The 21,417-nt window shown below is 51.0% G+C and overlaps 1 protein-coding gene across 3 annotated transcripts in view; it reads left to right on the top strand.

Moving 5' to 3' along the window:
- Window positions 1-18: 18 nt before the first annotated feature.
- TARS2 (threonyl-tRNA synthetase 2, mitochondrial) overlaps window positions 19-21,417 on the top strand; it is a 37,908-nt gene continuing 16,509 nt past the window's right edge. The window contains exons 1-5 of one of the 3 annotated variants that reach the window (XR_014214252.1): window positions 19-4,789; window positions 6,006-6,196; window positions 6,903-7,026; window positions 9,997-10,121; window positions 19,870-19,987. Coding sequence is in view for 2 of the 3 variants with exons in the window: in XM_082202177.1 (XP_082058303.1) it covers window positions 4,724-4,789; window positions 6,006-6,196; window positions 6,903-7,026; window positions 9,997-10,121; window positions 19,870-19,987 (624 nt within the window). In the remaining variant the exon portion in view is untranslated. Of the gene's footprint in view, window positions 4,790-6,005; window positions 6,201-6,902; window positions 7,027-9,996; window positions 10,122-19,869; window positions 19,988-21,417 lie in introns of all 3 variants that reach the window. The other 2 variants (XM_082202177.1, XM_082202176.1) reach the window with 2 other exon arrangements.

Below are 21,417 nucleotides of genomic sequence, written 5' to 3'. Positions count from 1 at the left end.
GGTCTTACCCTGATGTAAATGTAATCTCTTCACTCTAGAAACTGTGTCACCTGTCTGCATTGGTTGCCAACCAATCCAGTATTTAAAATCTGCTTTGTTACAGCTTAAAGCAGCTCGCCATTCCTCTTTATTTTTCTTCCTAAGGGCTCTGTCACTGGGAGAGGACTCCCTTTGCGTGTGGAAGGTTCCCAGTTCATTCCTGGACCTCTCCCAGTAAAGCTTGGGAATCCCCTTGCTTTAAAACACCCAGGAGCTTCTGCCAGTCAGCATAGGCAGATCTGGGTTATGCGAATCGGTGGCGAGCTGCTTTGTATAAGGCAGCTTCTTAGGTCCTTAAGAAATCTTACCCAAAAGAGCCATGAACAGGGTTAAAATTACCAGATCTGTAACCCACTGCACGCTTACCTGGGGGTGAACCGCCTTGAACTTAATGGCTTCTGAGAAGATGCCCATAGGACTATTCAAGCACAAGATTCAGCAAGCTACTCTTAAGATTTCCTCCGAAAGGCTGGCAGGGAGCTGAAGAAGCCGTGGACCCTTGGGTTTTAAGGTTCCTGCATTTAAGGTGCTGCTGCTGTCAGCAGTATCGCTAAGTTCAAGTGCAAGTAGCAGCGCTGTTTTCGCCTAAAGTGGCGACACATGGCTGATGAAGCGCTGAAGTCCAAAACCAGCTTTAGAGCACCAGATTGGGGAAGCGTGAAATAGAGGACCGTGCGCATCGGAGGCCTTGAGGCACTGGTGGTTCCCACAAGCAGAAGGGGAAAGGAGGAGCAGCTCTGTGTGGTCTTCAGGCCTGGCTTCTGTTCCTTTGCCTGAATTGACTCTTGTTCTTTTGGGGTGACCTGATGGCCAGAAACATCCAATGGTTCATAATTTGGCTCAAAAGACTCGGGGGGCGCTTTTTAAACCAACCAGCTAAAGCAACTTCACGGGGTGAACATTTTCAAAGCTAGATGATCCTCTGTGTCTCTTGCAGCTCTACATTTCTATGATTCTAAGAACATCTTTGTTCACAGGGAAAGCCCTGAGGGCAGAGAAGATTATAGCATGTATTTGCAGCATGCGACGAAAAATATCCTCCGGGGAGGCAGCTGTTGTGCAATGGCAGCACAAACCTATGGCTCCAATTGGCTTGCTTGCTCCCTGTCACACAAGTGCGTCTTGCTGCTATTGGCTGAATTGTTTCTACTCAAGCCATTGGCTTGAGGTGCTCTGAATCCTAGGGCGATAGAAGGCCTGGTCCAATGAAGACCCTGGGGAGTAAGAGGGAACCAAAGGCGGCAACTGTGCCAAAAGGGCTAGGACAGGAAGATCTAAGAGTAAAGTTGCACAGACAAAAGCGTCACCCGATGCTGAAATAGCCAAATCTATTGGTGTGGTGAAAACGTTAGCTGAGTGGAATCAGGCTTGAGTTGTGCTTGTGAGAGTGACGTTGCTGGGAGCATGGAGTGCAAGCGTGACCTGTGTTCATGTGCTGAGCGTCTTTGCCGTAGGAGCACACGTCTGGGCGCTGGATATGCAGCGAAGCTGAATATTGGAAGGTTCAGGGCAAAGAAAATAAACTCCATGCAGTGTTTAGTGAAACTATGGAACTTGCTCCCAGAGGAGGCAGTGATGGGTTACCAGCCTAGATGGCTTTAAAAGAGGATTAGATAAATCAATGGGTGAGAGGACTTCTGATGGCTGCTAGCCGTGATAGCTATGCTCTGCCCCTCAGTTGGAGGCAGCAATGGGTCTGAATCCCAGTTGCTGGAAACCACAAGAGCAGGCAGAAGGCTCTTGTGTTGAGATCCTGCTTGCGAGTTTCCCATGAAGGGCATCTTGGCCACTGTGAGAACAGGATGCCGGACTCAATGGCCTATTGGCCTGATCCAGTGGGCCCTTCTTCCTTCCTTATGTTCTGATACCTACAGCACCCTTGCCTAGAAACTCTGGACTTCTCTCCTTTGGCAGGTGTGCTTAGTGCCCCCATAGAGAACCAGTCCTTGTTCCATTCACCGGTCAGACCTGAGCTGGGGCATCAAACCTCACAGTGGTCTGTCAAATCATGCCGACATTGCAGATGATTTGGGGGCCCAATTGTACCAATACTCAATGTGCATAGCTGTCAACTTTTCCCTTTCCTTGCGAAGAATCCTATGCAGAATAAAGGAATTTCCCTTAAAAAAAGGGAAACTTTGACAGCTATGTCGATGTGTACAAATTGCCTTCTCTTTTTGAAGAGGCATAGATCACGCAAATCCAGCACCTGTGGTATACATTATATACATGTGTGTTGCCAGGGGGTGGGGTGAGACTGCCCACTCCTCTCCCACCTGAATTGGGCACCAGCCTCATAAAAATTTCCTTGCAAGGGCACCACATGAGCCTGGGCATATAGCTCATGTGGGCACTCTCAGATTAGACCTCCTAAATTCTTGTTCTTTGTAAATCTGAATCAACTCATTTTAAAGGCTTCCTACAAGACTGGCTTGCTATTTATTACTTCTGTGTCTGTGCCTTGTTTTTGGGTTTGGGTTTTTAAATTTATCATCTCTGCACATCTGATTATTTTGCCAAGGTAACAACCTGGTTATCTTTTCCTAGCATGCTGTTTACTTAAGTAGTTATTTTACCTCCAGAGTTAGGAGTGAGTTCTGCTGAGCTTATCTGTATTTACATTTGGGGCCCAATCCATGCAACTACAGTCCTATAACCAAGAGTAAGCCAAATTGGGATATGCAAATAAATGTAGGTAGGACCAAGTTGTTTGTAATTCACAAACATTTCCATCATCCTCAGAATAAGCCTTAAAAGCTAGGCCATGCTTGAGAGGTTTTTTTGTGTGTGTGAGCGAGGCAGTAATCCATGGAACAAGTCTTAAAAGGTAGGACACAGTTTGGGTTTTTCAGTTGTGCGTGTGAATAATAATAAGGCATTCTTTGGATAGAACAGACACCAGTAGCAACTTCAGAGTAAAGAGCCACTTTGCCATCACTCTCAGGAAAAAATTTAATCTGGTATGAGCGTCTTGGATTTGCCGATTAAAAATATGAAAAACCCAGAGGGCGAAATACGGTCCTTTTCGGTGTTAGGAGGGAAAGGGGAGGGTTAGGGTTTTGACATCAATTTCAGGGGGTGGGCGAAATATATTGGGAGCTGTCTGGCTCTCATGAGCACTTGTCAGGGCCAGCACGCCCTCAAAGGAAGATGAGGCGACCACTGCAGGTGGCTGGATTCACAGTGGCAGCAGATTGCAACGTAGAACTTTACATTTCAGGTAGGAGAGGAACACCATCTTGTGGTTCGTCTTGGGTGCCAAAATGTCTTGGGCCAGCCCTGGCACTTTTATACCACATTGATTCCAGTAGAAGGGATTCAGTGATATGCACTTAACTCTCCTACTGGGGAAAAATTAGTCGAGTTTTAAGAGGGTATCCTTGCCCAGATCCTGCCCATTCTATGAATTGCTCATTGAAAAGACATTGGGATCCAATTCATATTTGGATGTTTACTTTCCAACATGTGATTTTAATGCTTAAATAAGCCTTTTCTGCCTTTTGTGTGTGCACACTGATAATCTGGTTTATAGGATTTTATGGAGCTGCTAGGGGCATATGGGGTCATGACCTTTTTCGTGACAGGAACCCCTGGGCCCTTGAATCAGCAGCCTAACAGGCAAAGGGTTTGTATGTAGTGTTAGTCATACTCTTGAGTAAACCCACTGAAACAAATGGACATGATTTAGGTCCATTGTTTTCAACGTGTCTACTCTGAGTAGAATTCAGTTGGGCACAATTCAAAGCTTGCCCCTTTCCCTATGATGGATAGGCAGTGTTAGAAGCTGCACCTGTTGAAGTTCCACCTCCTACAGTACTTAAATGAGACATAGGGAAAAATTACTTTATTTAGAACACTGATTATGCTACATATGTTTTAAATAAATAAAGGCATTTTTAAAAAGACCTTTGAGTACTGTAGGGGACGTGGAAATCCAACCAATGCATCTTTTCCAGAACTCTACCTATCAGGCTGAAAGCTGCATGCTTTATGCCTGTTACGCAGAAATTGGTTATGTTTTGGTTTTAATTGCAACATGCAGTTCTCTTCAGTGTATGGCCACAAAATTCCTTTGCAGCTCGGCTGTGTTTTGCCCTAAGCGTTCCCTGCCGTGCCTGCTGGGTTGCCAACTTTCCAACTGGCCGCTGCAGCTGTGCAGCTTGACAGACCCCGCTCAACACGGTTAAAGCGTGCTTCTCACCTACATGCAGTGAGGGGAGCCTTTTCCCCCCTTTGCACCCTTACACAAAGGCTTGCATATCAGTTTCTGGCAACCTCGCGTGCCAGCCTGCGACCCAAGAAGCCCTCCTTAATTCGCAGGAGACTCGGTGGCTGCAGCATTTCATTCCCCCGCCTTGCTTGTCGCGTTGATCCGGGCGGGGGAGGAAAGGTGGGCGGAACTTCACATCCTCGAGTCCTTGTTTCAGGAGGGGAGGGGGAAGGAAACTCCTTCCAGGGGGAGGACACCTATTGGCCAGCTAGACTACCAATCCGCGTTCTCTTCCTCTTCGCAGAGGCGGCCAATCAGCGCGCGCAGAGTCCCACGCAGGCGGCTGCTCCCGGTTCGCAGTTTGCAAGGCGGAGAGGGATGCTGGGGCGGCTTTTGCAGAGGGTGCAACCGGCCTGAGGGACCCCGGCAGTTTCCCACGTGGGAACTGAGGACTTGACACGGGTTTTCTAAAAGATGAAGGTCCTTTGGCCTTGGAGGAAGATCTGGGCTGGGAAGAGCCATCTCTGCAGGCTGTACAGGGTCTGTTGATAGCCTTCTAATTTAAATGTATTTATTTTTCGAATCTTTCCTTTCCCCAGTCTCCAGTCCTACTTTTCTCGCCGCCCCATAATTTCTAAAGCTGCAGCCTCTCGTCTTGAAAGCTCCTGTGCTGCTGCTGCTGCTGCTGTTTTTCTGTCCAGCAGGCAGGCTTTCAACGGGTGAGGCCTTCCATTCGCCCCAGGAGTAGAGCCAGATTTTTGCCTGTTGTAGCAGGTCCTTCAAAGCACCGGCACTTTCAGATTTATGTGAATGACCAAGGCGAGACCGTCTGGCCTGAACTTGGCCGTTGCTATCAGGGCAGTGCTGCGTAGAGAAAACACGTTGCAAAGCGATACAACATAATGGAGCATCTCTGAACATGCACAGAGTGCAACTGTGGCATTTCCCCCACACTGCTGGGAATGAAGAAGCATGGTTGCTGGGCAATCCCTGGTGTCCAGCGTCGCTCCAGATAAAACAGTACTTTCTTCCCTTGACAACCTTTGGAGCTGATCATCCCGTCTCCCCACCCCAAACCTTAGAGGTTATTGCTTTATGATGGTGCTCCCATACATTTGCAACACACCCAACTGGGGCTTGCTAAATGAAACGACTAGGTGCCAAATGCACTCCTGTAGCATCTCTGTACAAGTTGTGCATCCTTTGGAGGTAAGCTCCTGTCAGTAGGTGCTCTTTATTTTTCCTCTATCTTGGGAGCATCTGATGTTTGCCCTCAAGTGTCTGACTGAGCGCTGAATTGCCATTCTGGGTGCGCCACGTGAAACCTGTTCTTGGAGAGACAGGGCAGGGGTCTCTATATCAGTTTCTCTTTGGGTTGGCAGTTTGTCACACTGACACTCCTAACTGGTATAAAAGGGAGCCTGCTGCCTCCAGGTTTATCTGCTACCAGTTTTGGGGAGAAAACTGCTCCAAGGCAGTTGCTTACCCCTTTCCATCGTTCTCTGCAAACGGTACCATTCCCCCGCAAACCATGTAACTCTTCTTCACTTTCCCCTCAACGGAACTATGTTGGTTGCAGTACCTGGCTGTAGTTTTTTTTCAGTCCTGTAACAAATAATAACATTACTAGATTTGCTGGCCATCTTCTGTTTTAACGGGGGTCTTGTCAGTCATTCTGCATTTTGAAAGTGGCCATTTCCCTAAGGTAAGGACAGAATTAATGGCGATTGACTCTGCCGTATGTCTTCTCCTGTAGGCGGGTGCTCTTCCTTCCCACATCTCTGAGCGCCTGGCGTTTTATGAGAAGCTAAAAGCTGCTGCGGCTGAACGATGCGCCGAGCGAAGCCACAAAAACAGCCGGCCGATCCGGATTTCCCTACCAGGCGGCAGTGAAATAAACGGGGAGGCCTGGATGACCACGCCGTATCAAGTGGCGCTGCAGATCAGGTGCGTGTGTTAGATGTTCACTATGTGCTTTCTTCAAATGTGCTTCCTCTTGAACACTTTTTTTTTAAAAAAGCAAACTGTTTTGGGCAAAGGTTGGCCGCTCTTGAGATATGAACAGAGACGTGCGACTCAAAAATTTGAGATCCTGTCCTTCACTTGTAAAAACATATCCCTAGGAAATGAGTAATATTGGAAGTTTTTTGAGATGCCCCTGAGTTGATGGAAGTTGTAGTTCAACAGCATCTGGAGGTTCAACACCTTTGGCCTTCTTAAGGCTTAGCAAGCTCTTCTTTAACTCAGAATCTGAAACCTTGTGATTCACTGGAAGGGCTGTAGCTCAGGGAGAGAGCAACTGCTTTGCAAGCAGACAGGTCCAGTTTCTGTTCCCAGTGGCATATCCAGGCCAGGCTGGGAAAAGAGCCCCTCTGTGGGATTCTAGACAACCTCTGCCAGCCAGTGTGAGCAGTACTGAACTAGGTGGACAGATAGTCTGACTCGCTACAAGGCAGCTTCCAGCTTCTGCCTTTTGGAGACAATCTTCACACCTTAAAAATAATAATATGTTTCTGCACCGCTTAGAGATTCTTAATATCAAGCAGCGCAGAAGTACCTAAAATAAACAAAAATAAATATCTGGTCTGTTTCTCCTCGTGGTTGCGAGGCAGTTGCCAGTCAGATGTGTCCTAACCTACCACTGCTCTTGCAGCCAGAGTCTGGCCCAGGGTGCTGTGGTGGCACGGGTGAATGGGAGCCTACATGACCTAGATCGCCCGCTGGAGGGCGACGCCAGCTTGGAGTTTGTGGATTTCGAATCTCAGGATGGGCAGGCGGTGAGTACCCAGAGGAGTTTTGCTTGTGCAGAAGAGAGGGAAGGAAGCTGCTAAATCTTGATTGGAGTTTAGCAAGCAAGTACAGAAAAGGGCCTCACTCCCCTTCCAGATACCAGAACTTCTGGGGGCTGAAATCAAGGTTTGGCACTGCCAGACACCCTGATTCCTCATTGGGGGTGCCTACCAGCTCCTCCACAGGGAAATGGTGTGTGGCCCAAGCAGCAGGATTGAACCCTCTGCTCATCAGCTGATAAGCAGAGTGTTCACATCAATTCGGTAAATTTATATTAATACTGTTTTTGAAAATAAATAAAAATATCTACCGCACTCCTAAAGAGAAGCAGAGAATCCTTTCCTATGAGGAAGGCGCTGGTGAAACAGACCTCTCCCCTCCCACCGCTATTGGTTAACTTTAGCAGATGGGTCAGCATTTCTTTGTGGGGGGCGCGGGGGGGGGGAGAAGAGAAAGAGCTGCCCTCCCTGGCCAAGAAATGGATTCCTCAGACCCTGCACTACAGGAAGTAATAGGCATGTGAACAGCTATGAGCTAAATGGGGCTGGTTGCCTGCATCAAACCTTAGCTTGTGAGCTTCAGGAGCTTGTAGAGGCAGGCTGCCTGGTAGCTTGAACCCAAGCTGTGTCTCGTTGCCAGTGTTCCAGGAGAGGATGCTTTCAGGAGGAATGTCCGGGTGGGCGGCCTTCTCCGTCTGGGTGGTGTGGTCATTCTTGCCAGGAAAGTCCAGTCTGGTGACGTTGCTCTGTAGACGAAGGCAGAAAGACCTCAACCTCCAGCCCTCCTTCCTCAGGCTCCTGGGGTGTCACCCTTTCGGAATTATATTGGGCTTCTTCCTATCTCCTTGCCATGATGGCTGGAAGATTTGGAACAGAGAAGATAATAATAATAATAATTTATTATTTATACCCCGCCCATCTGGCTGGGTTTCCCCAGGCACTCTGAGCGGCTTCCAACAGAATATTAAAATACAATAACCTATTAAACATTGAAAGCTTCCCTAAACAGGGCTGCCTTCAGATGTCTTCTAAAAGTCTGGTAGTTGTTTTTCTCTTTGACATCTGGTGGGAGGGCATTCCACAGGGCGGGTGCCACCACCGAGAAGGCCCTCTGCCTGCTTCCCTGTAACTTGACTTATCGCAATGAGGGAACAGTCAGAAGGCCCTCGGCACTGGACCGCAGTGTCTGGGCAGAACAATGGGGGTGGAGACGCTCCTTCAGGTCTACTGGACCAAGCCCATTTAGGTCTTTAAAGGTCAGCACCAGCACTTTGAATTGTGCTCGGAAACATACTGGGAGCCAGTGTAGGTCTTTCAAGACCGGTGTTATGTGGTCTCTGTGGCCGCTCCCAGTCACCAGTCTAGCTGCCGCATTCTGGATTAGTTGTCGTTTCTGGGTCACCTTCAAAGGTAGTCCCATGTAGTAGTCCAAGTGAGAGATAACTAGAGCATGCACCACTCTGGCGAGACAGTCTGCGGGCAGGTAGGGTCTCAGCTTGCATACCAGGTGGAGCTAGCCTCCATGGACAGCTGTGAGTCCAGAAGAGGAAGGACTTCCTCACAGAGAGCACAGATAAACTCTGGGATTCGTTCCCATGAGACATAATGACGGCCAACAACTTAGATTTAAAAGAGAGTCAGGCTGATTCAGGGAGGAGGCAGAGGAGACTGTCAGTGACTAGCAGCGTCTAGGACTGTTCTTCCTCTACCGTCAGAGACAGCAAATGCCTCTGAACAATACCAGTTGCTGAGACTCACAAGCGGTGAGAGGATTGATGTTGCATTCAGGTCCTCCTTGCAAGCTTCCCATTGGGCTATCTGGTTGGCCACTGCGAGGACAGGATCCTGGGCTAGGTTGGCCACCTTCCCCCCCCCCCTCCCCAAGCAAGGACTTGTTTATCGAGCAGACATTTTAGAATTAGAATTCCGTAACAGTTTCACTTTTGAAGCTTTAAGAAAAACGCCAATTTGTTTAATTTAAAAGCTGTCTGACAAAAGAGCACCCCGGCCTGTTTCTTCCATTTTCTGTCCTTTAGCACCAGACAGAGCTTATTTGCCTAAATTGCAGATTCATAGAATCCTAGAATCATAGAGTTGGAAGAGACCACAAGGGCCATCGAGTCCAACCCCCTGCCAAGCAGGAAACACCATCAGAGCACTCCTGACATATGGTTGTCAAGCCTCTGTTTAAAGACCTCCAAAGTAGGAGACTCCACCACACTCCTTGGCAGCAAATTCCACTGTCAAACAGCTCTTACTGTCAGGAAGTTCTTCCTAATGTTTAGGTGGAATCTTCTTTCTTGTAGTTTGGATCCATTGCTCCGTGTCCGCTTCTCTGGAGCAGCAGAAAACAACCTTTCTCCCTCCTCTATGTGACATCCTTTTATATATTTGAACATGGCTATCATATCACCCCTTAACCTCCTCTTCTCCAGGCTAAACATGCCCAGCTCCCTTAGCCGTTCCTCATAAGGCATCGTTTCCAGGCCTTTGACCATTTTGGTTGCCCTCCTCTGGACACGTTCCAGTTTGTCAGTGTCCTTCTTGAACTGTGGTGCCCAGAACTGGACACAGTACTCCAGGTGAGGTCTGACCAGAGCAGAATACAGTGGTATTATTACTTCCCTTGATCTAGATGCTATACTCCTATTGATGCAGCCCAGATTTCAGGCTTGTAGATTGTCTAGTAGCACTTTTCAAGCAGATAGTTTTTCCAAGCTGCATCACATGCTTTCGACCAAGTCCATGCCTGCAGACAGACAACATTTCTTAACGGCCTGATCTAGCAGCCAGCCTCTTTTGATGTTCTTCTAATAATAGTCTCCCTTGGTTTGTTTTGACCATTGTCCTCAGGTTGCCTCTGCAAATGGGGAGGGGGGCAGTGCTGCTGCCTTGGGAAGGAGCCTGGGGGTTCCAGCGTACCTAACTAGACCTCTCCCCAAATTTCTCTTTTACCAGCTTTTCTGGCACTCCAGTGCCCACGTTCTAGGAGGTGCCGCCGAGCAGTTCTACGGTGCCTACCTGTGCCACGGACCCAGCACGGAAAATGGCTTCTTCTACGACATGTATTTGGATGAGGAAAGGTAAGTTGGAAGGGCGATGGTGGGAAGTGTTGTTGAAAAGATGCGGCAGAAAAGGGAAAGGGAATAGGAGAGGGAAACAGCAGATGTAGCTGTAGTTCTTCAGGTTACGGAGTTATTGTAACAACTGGCTGGAATGTAAAGAGAGTTGGAAGCTGAAGTCCCTGGTCTCTTGGCTGAGCCGCTGGAGAGGCCCTGCCTTCCCTCTCTCAAGTGAAAGGGACACATGGCTCAGTAGTAGAGCCCTTGCTTGGCATGTAGAAGGGCTGGAGTGGTTTCTCCAGGTAGGGAAAGGAATTTCCTGTGCCTGAAACCCTGGAAAGACACTGGCAATCACTGTAGACCAGGCATCCCCAAACTCGGCCCTCCAGCTGTTTTAGGACTAAAACTCTCATCATCCCTAGCTAACAGGACCAGCGGTCAGGGATGATGGGAATTGTAGTCCCAAAAACATCTGGCGAGCCGAGTTTGGGGGTGCCTGCTGTAAACAATAATGGATCAAGGGTCTGATGTGGTATAAGGCAGTTCCTTCTGTTCCTAATGAAATTAAGCCTTGCTTTCAGAACCATAAAGGCTGCAGACTTTGATTTATTTTTAAGGAACAGCTGTAGCTCAGTGGAAACCCCCAGGGAAATGCTCCAAGTCAGTTATTATAACCCTATTATAAGAAAAGGTTGCAAGTGGACATCTATCCTTTCTAAATTGTGTGTGTTTTGTGGTTGCGGTGTTTCGTTACACCCCACCTGCTTCCCTTTCGGGGGTGGGGTGGAAGGAAGCGAATATATAAAATAGGAAAATGATTTCTCCTGCTAGAGGGCTGACCTGGGGTGCAAGGGAACGGAGTACGCTCCTTGGAGAAAATAGGGAAAAGTCAGCCTAACCCCGAGCTAGATGCAACAATGGCCTAGCTTGGTATAAGCCACCTTCCTGGGTCCCCATTTAAATCATCCCTTTATTCAGAAACATGAGGACTGGAATCTTAATTTTATTGCTTAGAGCCAGGGCTGTAGCTCAGTGGGAGATTACCCAGGGTGCATGCAGAAGGCTCCAGGTTCTGTCTCTGATTGAGCTGGGAAGGACTCCCCGTCTGAAGCACCGGAGAACAAACACACAAAACGTAACCGGCTGTGCATTCACACAAACAATTCTCTTCTGTATTTTTATCACGGTATCAAATACTTCTCTTGCGCATTATCAACACAAAACCACTATCTCATAAGTCCCATTATCTTGATATAAAACATATGAACACATACAACTGATAAAGCCCAAGACGGCGAAACAAGGCATTATTCCGGAAATCCTTGTCAAGATTCTCTGGAACTATAGTAAGCTCCCATTTGGATTTTATGAACATACAAAGACATGCAGTGGTGCCCCGAAAGACGAATGCCTCGCAAGACGGGAAACCCACTAGACGAAAGGGTTTTCCGTTTTTGAGCTGCTTCGCAAGACGATTTTCCCTATGGGCTTGCTTTTCAAGACGAAAACGTCTTGCGAGTGTTCTGATTTTTTTCGCTCCCCCCCCCCTTTTACTAAGCCGCTAAGCCGCTAATAGCCTTTTAGCCGCTAATCCGCTAAGCCTTTAATAGCCGCTAAGCCTTTAATAGCCGCTAAACCGCTAATAGCGCTAAGCCGCTGTCAGGGTTACTTCCAGATCCTAGCTCACAGAGGATCACGCTAGCCAGCGATCGTTAAATAAAAGTCTTTATTGAGTTACAGTCTCCATTCTCAAGCTGCTGCGTGCAACCTTACGTCTTATGCTTAGATCGGCGAAGCTCCGTCTGAGTCTCCGCCCCTTGCGCACCAACTTAATATCCTAGCCCTGCTCCACCTTTTCCGCCTGACAGTTCTCCTCTGGGTCCCTCTGCCCCCCTGGGTCTCTTCCTTCCGGGATTCTTCTGACGCTGACCCCCCTGACTCTCCTGTCTCCTTGCGCCGGGCTTTAGGACCTGGCTCCCTTTCCGGGCTGCCTACTGCGCCACCTTCCTGTGCATTTGAACTTGGCGCGCGCGCCCAACCTTCCACTTTCCGTCTAACCGTCACTTCGCTCCCCGATGAAGGTGTGGCCACTCCTGACTCGTGCCCTCCCTCCTGTTGCGAGCTGCCAGCGCTTGCTCCCTGGCGCTCTTCCTCTTTCCTACTCTCTGGCGGTGACGTTGGTCCCGATCTCCAACTGCTCCCCTCTGAGTCCCCTCTGGCTCTTTCTTCCTGGGGTGTCCCCCTAGTCTCCCCCCTTGCCCTGGCCACTGGTGCTCCTTTTTGTGAATCTTCTGATTCACTGGAAAGACTCGGAGATCTCGGGTCGTCGTCATCACTCATCCTTTCTTCTGCCTCCTCCCCCTCGCTCTCTGTTTCCTCCCTTGCCCTCGCCTCTGCTCCTGAACCCCTGACATCCATCCCCCCCTCGAAGCCCCCTCTTCCCCCCTCCCCTCCTTCCGGTGCGGGAACTGGGTGCTGCAGTGTCAAGGGGACGAATGTCGGGTACACTTCGCTTCCCATGGCGGGCCTCCATCCGAAGTCTTCCGGTTCTTCCTCCCTGCTCTCGTCGACGACGGTCACCTCTGCTTCCATCTCTGTGCCGCCGTGCTCGAGACCCTGGTCGTCCCCGAAAACGTCCATGTCCGTCTCTCCCTCGCTTCCTTCTGGAGGCGTTGCTCGTCCTGGACCCTCCAGCCACTTCCTGCGCCACTGCTCCTCTGGTCGATCATCCCACCAATACGAGGGTTCTGAAGCAGATCCCGAGGGCGACCCCTCCGGGGAACGGGCGTCTCGTGTCGGTTCCTCATCCGAGTCGAACCCCCGGAACGTGCTGGCTGAAAGCGTGGGCGTGAAAAGCCAGTCGTCGAAAAAGTCCGCTGGCATTGGCCTATGGGGGAAGAGGGCATGAAACTCTTCCTTGAGCAGAGGTTCATCTAAAGCGTAGCCCGGCACCCAGCTGTTGGCACTGGCCGGGGTGCCCTCCTTAGCGAGAAGGTATTCTACCCCCTCTTCCCCCCATCTGGAGTCCAAAATCTCCGTGACTTCGTTGAGGCGCACCTCCTGTGCCACTCCCCGTTGCCTGGTTCCCTCTCGGAGCGGACTCGGCGCCGTTCCGGGTTCCTGAAACCTGTGCGGTGCCTTGTAGGGAGTGAGCACCGATCTGTGGAACACCGGATGCATTCTGGAACCCTCCGGAAGCGCCAGCCTGAAGGCCACCGGGTTGACCTGCTCTTCGACTTGGTAGGGCCCCAGTTGCTTATGCCCTAGTTTCTTCTTGGCCAACGACCTGGCCGGCACTGCGTGGGCTGCTAACCAGACCCAGTCTCCCACATGGATCTCTTCGCCAACCCTTCTGTGTTTGTCTGCCTGCACCTTGTATGCGTGTTTGGCCAGCTCCAGGTGCCGCCGCAGCTGATCGTGGACCTCCTGCAACTCCGACGCGAACGCATCTGCTGTCTGCGGCTCCCCCTCCACCAGTCTTTCCAGTCCCGGGAAGGTTCTGGGGTGCCTCCCGTTGTTGGCGAAGAACGGCGTGACCCCCGTGGACACGTGCTTCGTGTTGTTGTAGGCGAACTCGGCGAGCGGCAGGTAATCCACCCACGTCGCAGGCTGTTGATTCGCATAGCATCTCAGGTACTGCTGCATGATGGCATTGACCTGCTCCGCTTGCCCGTTGGTCTGCGGGTGTCTCGCCGACGCCAGGTTGATCTTGACGTTTAGGAAGCCCATCAGCTTCTGCCAGAAATTCGAGATGAACTGCCGCCCTCGGTCGGACAGAATAGACCGTGGCAGACCGTGAACCTTGAACACGTGGTCTATGAACAGTTTGGCGGTTTGTTCCGCCGTGGCCACCTTCGCACACGGGATGAAATGTGCCATCTTGGAGAACAAGTCCACCACCACCAGCACGGCCGTCTTGCCCCTCGAGCTGGGCAGATCCGTGACGAAGTCCAGGGCGACTCTCCCATGGCTCGACCGGAGTTTGCAGCGGTTCCAACAGTCCGGCCGGCGGTCTGTGCACTGGTTTGGCCCTCTGGCAGGTGTCGCACCTCGCCACGTAGTCCGCGACCTCCCCTCTCATTCCGGGCCACCAGAAATCCCTGGCGACTAATTCCACCGTCTTCTCCTTGCCAAAGTGCCCGGCAGTGGGCGCGTCGTGCAGCTGATGCAGTACCTTGGCGCGAAGTTCGTCTCCCGGCACGTAGATGGCCCCTTTGCGGATGAGCAATCCATCTCTCAGCTGGAACCCGTCGGTCGCTGCCGTGCCCCTTTGCATCTCTGCCATCTTTGCTTGCGCGAAGGAGTCATTCTGCAACGCTCGTCGCACCGCCTCCAGGTCCACTGTCGCCGCCGCGCACGCCCACACTGTTGGCACGAAGATGTGCATGGCGGCCGCTGGCGTGGCGTCCTCCAGATACTGTGGCTTACGGGAGAGCGCGTCCGCCATGATGTTGGTGTCCCCCGGGACATACTCTATTCGGAAGTCGAAGTTCGCAAAGAACTCAGCCCAACGTATCTGCCTCTGGTTCAGGAACTGTGCCGTGCGCCAGTGCTCCAGATTCTTGTGGTCCGTGCAGACCTGCACCGTGTGCTTGGCTCCAATCAGGAAGTGCCTCCATGCTTTGAACGCTGCATGAATAGCCAGCAACTCCCTGTCCCAGATGGTGTAGTTCTGTTCGGACTTGCTGAGCTTCCTGGAGTAAAACGCTCCGGGCCTCCAAACCCCCTGCGGGTCCTTCTGCAGCAGGACTGCTCCGACGGCCCTGTCCGAGGCGTCTGTTTCAACTCTCATCGGCCTGCTGGGGTCGACATGAAGCAGCTGTTCCTCCGACGCGAAAAGACGCTTGAGTGCCTGAAAGGACTGCTCCGCCTGCGCTGTCCAGATGAACTTCTTTTTCTTGGAACTGAGCGTGTCCGTGATGGCCGCTGTCTGCATAGCGAAGCCTTTGATGAACTTGCGATAGAAGTTCGCGAAGCCGACAAACCGTTGGACCTCCTTCCGGTTGCGTGGGCTTTTCCAATCCAACACCGCTCGAACCTTGGCGCTGTCCATGGCGAGCCCCTTGTCAGACAACTTGTAGCCCAGGAAATCCACCTCCGTCACGTCGAATTGGCACTTCTCCAGCTTGGCGTAAAGCCTATGTTGCTGGAGCCTGCTCAGCACTTCCCTGACGTGTCTGTCATGCTCCTGCTGCGATTCCGAAAAGATCAGGATGTCATCCAAGAAACAGACGCACGTCTTGTAGAGGAGCCCCGCCAACACGTGATGCATGAAAGCTTGAAAAACGTGGGAGCCATTTTGCAATCCAAAAGGCATAACTCTATATTCGTAGGTGCCCAGGGGCGTGAACATGGCTGTCTTCCACTCATCTCCTTCCCGCATGCGAATGAGGTTGTACGCCCCTCGCAGGTCCAACTTGGTGAACACGCTGCCCTTGCGTACTTTTGCGAGGAGGTCGTCGATTCGGGGCATGGGGAAGTCCGATGGCTTGGTGACACTGTTCAAAATGCGGTAGTCCACTACGAGTCTTTTTTGGGGCGTGTCTCGCTTCTTCACAAAGAATACAGGACTGCCCCCCGCTGCCTGGGACTCTCGGATGAAACCGCGCTTCAAATTATGATCTATGAACTCTTTGAGTTCCTGCAGTTCGTCTTCAGACATGGAATACAGCTTCCCTTTGGGCAGCGCCGCCCCCGGCAGCAGGTCAATCTTGCAGTCATATGGTCTGTGGGGGGGTAGCTTGTCTGCCTCCTTCTCGCAGAAAACCTCCAAAAATTCTGCGTACTTGTGGGGAACCGCTTGCAGCGTGCCTAGCAGCAGCTGTGACTCCTCTTGCTCCCCTTCCTGCTGGGGCATGATGCAGTGTTCAGCACAAAAGGAAGAGCCGAAGGTCAGCTGCCTCTGGTACCAAGCCAGCGTTGGGCTGTGCTTGTCCAGCCAACTCATGCCCAATACAATAGGCGTGTCCGAGAGTTGAGTGACGTTGAAGCTGATGATTTCCCTGTGATTTCCAAGCCGCAGCACCATAGGTGGCGTCTGCTTCACCACTTGCCCCCCTAACAGCTCCCTGCCATCCACCGTGACAACCTGCAGGGGCAGCGTGGCAGGCAGCAACTGTATAGCGTGCCGGTCGACAAAGTCCTGCCCTATGAAGTCTGCATTGCTTCCCGAGTCGACGGTGATTGGCACGTCCATGGTGATTCCATTGGGTAGCTGGAGCGATGCGGTGAGCCTCACTACTGGCTTGGGCGGGAGGGGGTCCATGGGCGGTAAAATCTCTGGGGACTGCTTCACTGACACGTCTGGCTGGGCCCCAGTGCCTCTTCCTCCAGCCAGACATCGTCGTTTCCCTGCTGTGGTTCTCCGTGCTGCGTTGCTGCAGTCACCATTGCTGAGGCTGCAGTGTGCTTGTGGAGCCTCCGGGGACACTCTTTCGCCATATGCCCTGGATCCTCGCAGATATAACACTTCCTGTTCCCTCTAGGAGGCTTCGCTTTCACTGCTGCCGGTGCTAGGGCTCTGGCTGCTGACTGAGCCCTTGCACTCCCAACCTCCATCGGTTCCACCCCTCCCCCTGTTGGAGGCGTGGATTGCGCACGCGCTGCTTCTCTGGGAAGGAAGGAGGAGCCCCTGGCTGGTTCGCGCCCGCTGCGCCCTTCGTCCCTGCTCCACGGACGTTCTTCCAGCCGCACCCCCACCGCCAGCGCCCTCTGAACGATCTCCTGCGTGGTCCGGGGTCTCTCCCCCCTCGCAATCTCATCTTTAACCGAGTTGTGCAAGCCCTCCCAAAAAAGGTCTCTGACAGGAGCCGAATCTCTGTCCCATTCCAGGGCACTGACCAAAGCGAAAAAGCGGGCATGATACTGCCTTACGCTGGCCCTCCCTTGCCTTAGTCCATGCACCTCCTTTCGGGCAAGATCCACGTCAATGCTTGATAAAAAACAGCCATCCATCGCTTTAATAAAGGCGTCCGCATTTTGGAGCGCAGGATCCTTATCTCTCCACAAATTGCGCAGCCATGCTTTTGCGTCTCCATGCAAATGGGACATGATGAACCCCACTTTCTCTTGTTCATCTCTAAAGTCTTTGTGCAGTAGTTGCAGTGCACACATTACGTCTGCTCTAAAGTTGGGGTACTGTTGCAAATTCCCATCGAAGTGCGAGACCAGACCGCCTGTGCGTCTCCCCAACCCAATCCCCTCTGATTTGGGTGTCTGTTGCCCTTGCTTCGTAAGCACGTCCAACCTGACCTGGAGATCCCTGTAGGCGGCAGCTGCTTCCTCCTCTCTCTTCCTGGACGCCAGCGCCTCGGCATTCAGTCGTGAAACTGCTTCTCTGAGTTCCGTTATTTGCTGTTCGGCCGTCATATTGTCTGCCGTTCGTGAGCTCTCTTGTAGGCACCCGCTTTCCCTCCTCTCCGCGAGGCCGTGGATGCCCACAATTTGATGAGACGGAGCTTACTGTCAGGGTTACTTCCAGATCCTAGCTCACAGAGGATCACGCTAGCCAGCGATCGTTAAATAAAAGTCTTTATTGAGTTACAGTCTCCATTCTCAAGCTGCTGCGTGCAACCCTACGTCTTATGCTTAGATCGGGGAAGCTCCGTCTGAGTCTCCGCCCCTTGCGCACCAACTTAATATCCTAGCCCTGCTCCACCTTTTCCGCCTGACAGTTCTCCTCTGGGTCCCTCTGCCCCCCTGGGTCTCTTCCTTCCGGGATTCTTCTGACGCTGACCCCCCTGACTCTCCTGTCTCCTTGCGCCGGGCTTTAGGACCTGGCTCCCTTTCCGGGCTGCCTACTGCGCCACCTTCCTGTGCATTTGAACTTGGCGCGCGCGCCCAACCTTCCACTTTCCGTCTAACCGTCACTTCGCTCCCCGATGAAGGTGTGGCCACTCCTGACTCGTGCCCTCCCTCCTGTTGCGAGCTGCCAGCGCTTGCTCCCTGGCGCTCTTCCTCTTTCCTACTCTCTGGCGGTGACGTTGGTCCCGATCTCCAACTGCTCCCCTCTGAGTCCCCTCTGGCTCTTTCTTCCTGGGGTGTCCCCCTAGTCTCCCCCCTTGCCCTGGCCACTGGTGCTCCTTTTTGTGAATCTTCTGATTCACTGGAAAGACTCGGAGATCTCGGGTCGTCGTCATCACTCATCCTTTCTTCTGCCTCCTCCCCCTCGCTCTCTGTTTCCTCCCTTGCCCTCGCCTCTGCTCCTGAACCCCTGAGAGCCGCTAATAGGGTTGCTTCGCAAGACAAAAAAACCACCAGACGAAGAGACTCGCGGAACGGATTAATTTCGTCTTGCGAGGCACCACTGTACGTGGAACAGAAACTAGCAGATATTTGGACTCTGTGAATGAACTGATCTATTGGGACGTCTGCTTACACTGTTGTACTTTATGTGTTGATAATGTGCAAGAGAAGTATAAAAATACAAGAGAGAATTGTTTATGTGAATGCACAGCCGGTTACGTTTTTTGTGTTTGTTCAATGTCAACAGTCACTGTCAACAGCATTGTGCTAGATCATGGGTCGGTAAACTAAGGCCCACGGGCCGGATCAGGCCCAATTGCCTTCTAGATCTGGTCTGCGGACAGTCCAGGAATCGCCGTGTGGATCGCCAGCGCACACGTTCTTTCCCTCTCCCTCACAGGGCGGCGACTGTCTTGTAGGTTAAAGGGCGGCTCTGTCTTCTTCTCTGCAGTGCCTCTCAGGAAGCAGCAGCAGCAGCAGGTAGTGGGTAAAAGCTCTGGCAACGCCCCGGTTCCCCTATCTCTGCCCGCGGCTCCTCCTCCGGGGCTGCTGTTTCTGTCTTCGCCGGCCGACTCAGCCTCCTACCCCGCCATGGTGTCTGGCTGGCTGGAGAAGTCCAACTGCGGCTATTGGGACGATAGCTGGAACTAGTAAAGCGAAGCATCTTCAGGCCTCTTTTCGGCCGGGCAAAAATCATTCATTTTTTTCTTCAAAATATAATCCGCCTTCCCCCCAAGGTCTGAGGGACAGTGGACTGGCCCCCTGCTGAAAATGTTTGCTGACCCCTGTGCTAGATGCACCCTAATGATCTTACTCGGTATATGGCAGCTTCACATGTTCCTCTTGATGTGTTCATTGCTTTTGAGATTTTGTTGTTGAAAAAAAAAGAGACAGGATAGGCATATGGTGCATGAGATATTGAATGTAAAAAGAATCTCCTTCTGAAAGTGGTCTGCACACACTTTTTGCCTTGCACAAATGAATTGGCCTGTGGGACTTTCTCAATCCCGTGGGTGGGTGTGTTACACCTTTGCTGTCCACTAGGTGTCGCCACTGGTCAAGCAATGACTTTTCTGTACTGAGAAATTTTGCTAGTCTTGAAACTTCTTTCCAAATCCTCCTGATGATTTAATCTCTGAATCGTCATAAAGTTTGACTTAAGCGGAAGACTTGCAAGGGTTGCTGGTCGAAGGGGGGGGGAGCTTTGTGAGTGCCAGAAAACGCAAACAGGATAACAAAGCCTTAATCTCCAAAGTTTCTAAGATCAAACAAGTAAATAAACTTGATTAGGAGCAGTTCACAACATATCCAGGGACAAAGACTGCCTGGTCCACAGAACTGGCTGGTCCAAATCAAGGGTTTATCTTTCTGTCTGTTGGTTAGGTATCAAAACTTTGAAGATCAGGGCTTTTATCACCCTCTTTGTAATTTTGTGTCTGCCTGGGCTGCCTATAATTGCTTGACATTATCTGTTGATGTCTCCATGTTTCCTGTAAAGAGCTTCTCATTTCTTTATTCTTCACAGGACTGTGTCCAGTAAAGACCTGCCGGTCCTGGAGGAAATCTGCAAGGGGATAATCGCCGAGAACCATCCCTTTGAACGGCTGGAAGTGTCTCGAGAGGAACTAATGGAGCTCTTTAAGGTGCAAACTCCAAAGAATGTCAGAAACGCCCTCCGTCATTTCATAGAAAGACGGAATAATAAGAAGCTTAGATTAGTTAAGTGCCGGGGCCTCTGCTTTGCCAGTGACATAACTGGATTTTGCACCTGAAACCAAGATGAGTGAGGATGGCAAGAGCGTTCAGGAAGGCTGAACAGTACTTCTGGACAAGTACTGTGTTAGGAGCACAAGAAGGACAAGAAAAATAGTTTAATGCTTAGGTAAAATGTGACATATTTGTCCCCTGAGCTGAGGCCATGGTTGTCCAGAAGTTACTGTATTGCTAGTCCATTTCCAGTTTGTGATCTGGTGCTTCCTGGTGTTCATGGATGGGAACTCTTCTTGTCATCCTTGACCACTGACTATGGTGGAATCTTGCAGCAACATCTGGGCTGCCACAGATGTTCCACACCTTAGTTTCAAGGTGCTGTGGGGCATTCTTCCCTTTGCTTTCCTACCCTACTGGAATTTCCACTCCTGAAAACGTTGTGGCTGTGAAAATTACTAAAATGGCTGGCAACAGGTTCTTCAAGCTTTGACTTCTGTTTTTGTTTTGATGGCCTGGTTTCTGAAACGGGTGCAAAGTTGTCTACAATTCCTGGAAGTTGACTGCCGTTTGTGGCATCTGCTGCCACAGGACGCGCCAATGAACTAGAGGCTTTTAAGAGGGCATTAAACCAGTTTCTGAAGAGCTGCCTGTCAGTGGCTATTAGTCAACTGAACCTCCATGTTCAGAGGCTGTCTATCCCAGTTGTTGGAGAGATAAACATCTGCCTTCCACCCTCTCTTTTGGGGCCTCCCAGGATAATTTGTTTGGGCTTTTGTGGGGAAACAGAACGATGGCCTAGTTCAGCCTTCCCTGGGCTCATACCCTACAGATATTTTGGACTTCAGCTCCCATCATCCTTAGCCAACACTGCTGTGCTAGTATGTCATTGGGGAGAGCTGAAGTCCAAAAGATCTGGAAGGCACCAGAAGGCATTGGTGGTCGATTTTTAGAAAGAGTGCAGGGTTCCTCTTGCAAATCCCTCTTGGATATGGGAACACAGGTGCAAACTCACAGTCAGGCACAGCCTTCGAAATGCACAGCTCCATTTAACTGGTTTATCCAGAGTATTGCATTTGCAAAGTTTTCCGTGCTTGCCAGGATTAGAGGGGTCGTATCCAATGCAGTGCTAAGTTAAAGTCACTTAGCCGTATACGTGACGTGTTTTGCACAAGAGAACATGTAAGTAGGTTGCTGGTCACTTGTGTTGACCCATAGATTGTGTAATCTGTTGCGCAACGAGTTTGCACTGTCACAGCTTGTTGTGCTGAATTGCCCTTGCACTAGCAGAGAGAGAATACAACCCACAGCCTCCAGGTCTAATGGCAGGATACCATTCATGCAACAGTAGAGAGAGAGCCCTGAA

Source organism: Podarcis vaucheri (assembly GCF_965113315.1).
Source record: "Podarcis vaucheri genome assembly, chromosome: 16".
In the NCBI taxonomy this organism is placed as follows: domain Eukaryota; kingdom Metazoa; phylum Chordata; class Lepidosauria; order Squamata; family Lacertidae; genus Podarcis; species Podarcis vaucheri.
This window is presented reverse-complemented; position numbering and strand designations above follow the sequence as displayed.